The sequence below is a fragment of the Rhagoletis pomonella genome, unplaced genomic scaffold, assembly GCF_013731165.1.
Source record: "Rhagoletis pomonella isolate Grant_MI unplaced genomic scaffold, Rhpom_1.0 Rhpom_scaffold_00001, whole genome shotgun sequence".
Classification (NCBI taxonomy): Eukaryota; Metazoa; Arthropoda; class Insecta; order Diptera; family Tephritidae; genus Rhagoletis; species Rhagoletis pomonella.
Window position 1 is genome coordinate 26577688 of NW_023458555.1, and position 2502 is coordinate 26580189.

General features: G+C 43.9%; 1 protein-coding gene across 2 annotated transcripts in view; it reads left to right on the forward strand.

Annotated features, from left to right (window-relative positions):
* Positions 1 to 945: 945 nt before the first annotated feature.
* LOC118741672 (diacylglycerol kinase eta-like) overlaps positions 946 to 2502 on the forward strand; it is a 20184-nt gene continuing 18627 nt past the window's right edge. For both annotated transcript variants that reach the window (XM_036473648.1, XM_036473654.1), the window contains exons 1-2: positions 946 to 1797; positions 1933 to 2498. In XM_036473648.1, the coding sequence (XP_036329541.1) occupies positions 997 to 1797; positions 1933 to 2498 (1367 nt within the window). In that variant the 5' untranslated portion in view covers positions 946 to 996. The remainder of the gene's footprint in view (positions 1798 to 1932; positions 2499 to 2502) is intronic.

Consider the following 2502-nt stretch of genomic DNA (forward strand, 5'->3'; position numbering starts at 1 on the left):
AGGCTTAGACGAACATGAATACGAATAACCATCATCACCCTTACCACTAGCGTTAGCAGTAACATTACCGTTATCATTATAATTACAATTACCATTACCGACATCTACCACTAACGTTACCACTACCATTACCATTAATATTATTGTTACATTACCATTGCCAATACTATTACTTACGATGATAAATATGAAGACGAATAAATACTAATAAGAGAATTTAAGCCAAACTAAGAGTAATACAAATTTCTGCAGTATGGTGGTGTGGCTGAGGTGCAATTCTTTTTGACTACTGGTCACGGCAAATATTTATTAGCTGGTGTTAATGTGGGTTTGCTTCTCAGTTGATAATTAAAGACCCTCATGTCTTTTGTTGGAAATGTTTTTTCTGGGATTTATTTCTGGTTAAAATAATGAACTTCCGGCTTCTTAAATCCACCGCCGCTCGAAGCAGGGAGTCTCTAAAAATGGCAAAAGATACGAGCACCTTGGTGATTCATTTAAGTTTTTTTTTGTTTTCTAATAAAAAAATTTCCGTAAAGTTTAGAAGTCGAGGATGTGTTTAAGTTCGACGGTCATTTGGAGGTTGGAAAAAGCGCTTCTGAGAAAAACTTGGAAATAAAAGTGACCTATTTTTTTCTCGTAATCCGAATCTGTAGTAAAAACACGTATGTCTAATTTAAAAAATGGACTTCCGGTCAGTTTAACCTACTTCCGGACGAAACAGGATGTGGGTAAAACTACCAAAGCCTGAGCATCTCCATTTTGGTAGGTCATATTTTTGCGTTTTTCAGTAAAAAACATTTGCCGCCATTTTAGAAGGGGTGGAGAGGTGGTCTAGGACACCCCGTATACATATGTACATATATATTTATCAGGCATCTTATCTGAATTATTGTATTGTGAATTTGATTAATATCATCTCCTCTCTGCCTCCTCTCATTTCAGGTAATTACCGCAACACGTTCACTAGTGCTTTGTGCCGAGTCCCGCCGCGAAATGGAAGACTGGGTTACCTCGCTCAAATCCGCCTCGATACCGGCACGTGCGCGCGGCGATAGTTTCTACATAGAACAACACGATTTGTTCTTCAACCACCACCACTGGTATGCAACATCTCACGCGCGACCCACCTACTGTAATGTTTGCCGCGATGCTCTGTCCGGCGTTACCTCGCATGGCCTCTCGTGCGAGGTATGCAAATGTAAAGTACATAAGCGGTGTGCCGCCAAAGCGATTGCCAATTGCAAGTGGACTACATTGGCCACCGTTGGCAAGGATATCATTGAGGATCGTGATGGCAGCATCATAATGCCACATCAATGGATGGAGGGTAATTTGCCGGTGTCATCGACTTGTGCCGTTTGCAAGAAAACGTGCGGCTCTGTGCTGCGTCTACAGGATTGGCGTTGTTTGTGGTGTCGCGATACGGTACACGTTGCTTGTCGTCCACAACATCCTGTCGCATGCCCACAAGGACCAGCCAAGCTGTCGGTGGTGCCACCCACTTGTGTGCACTCCATTGGTAATGATGACTCTTGGGATGTGGAAAGCCCGAAGGGAAACTTTTCGCCGCTTTTAGTGTTCGTCAATTCAAAGTCGGGTGACAATCAGGGTGTCAAATTTTTGCGGCGCTTCAAACAGCTCTTAAATCCAGCGCAAGTATTCGACCTCATATCGACCGGCCCCAGTTTGGGATTGCGTCTCTTCAGGCATTTTGAAATGTTTCGGATATTGGTTTGCTCCGGCGATGGTTCTGTGGGTTGGGTGCTCAGCGAGATTGATCGATTTAATATGCATGTAAGTATAGCAGACTTTGTTTAACTTACTTAGCTTTAGCCTGAACTTAGTTCTCCTTAATTTATTTTTATTGTATTCTCAATTATCGATACTCAGTTTTCCACTAACCTTCTCATTATTTTTTCTGCACTTCAGAAACAATGCCAAGTAGCAGTTATGCCCCTGGGTACCGGCAATGATCTTGCGCGCGTACTAGGTTGGGGCTCATCCTGCGATGATGATGCACATCTGCCACAAATACTCGAACGTTACGAATCGGCTAGCACTAAAATGCTTGACCGCTGGAGCATAATGGTCTTCGAGAAAGCCATCGCTGTACAACCAAAGACCCCGAAGATGTCATTGTCGAGTGCACAAGAAGCGCTGCTCACTGGTATGGTTACAGCGGCTAATTTGAATTTGCGCTCCATTGTCGAGACCGATGATACTCAAACGCTCGTAGCTGCCACGAAAACACTCTGCGAGACACTCGACGAACTAATGGTGCAGATCTGTGAGAGTCGCAAGGACGATGAACAATTAACGATTAAATGTGACATATTGCGTGAGAAGTTGAGTATGCTGCTGGATGCTTTGCGCGAAGAAGAGACCGGTGTGCATGCCGGTGATGATCTGCTAACGACAATCAGTAATATAATAGCAAAAAGTGCGCCCACCTCACCAACTGCCTCGCCTACGCCCTCGCCATCTTCCTCACTGCTGTAA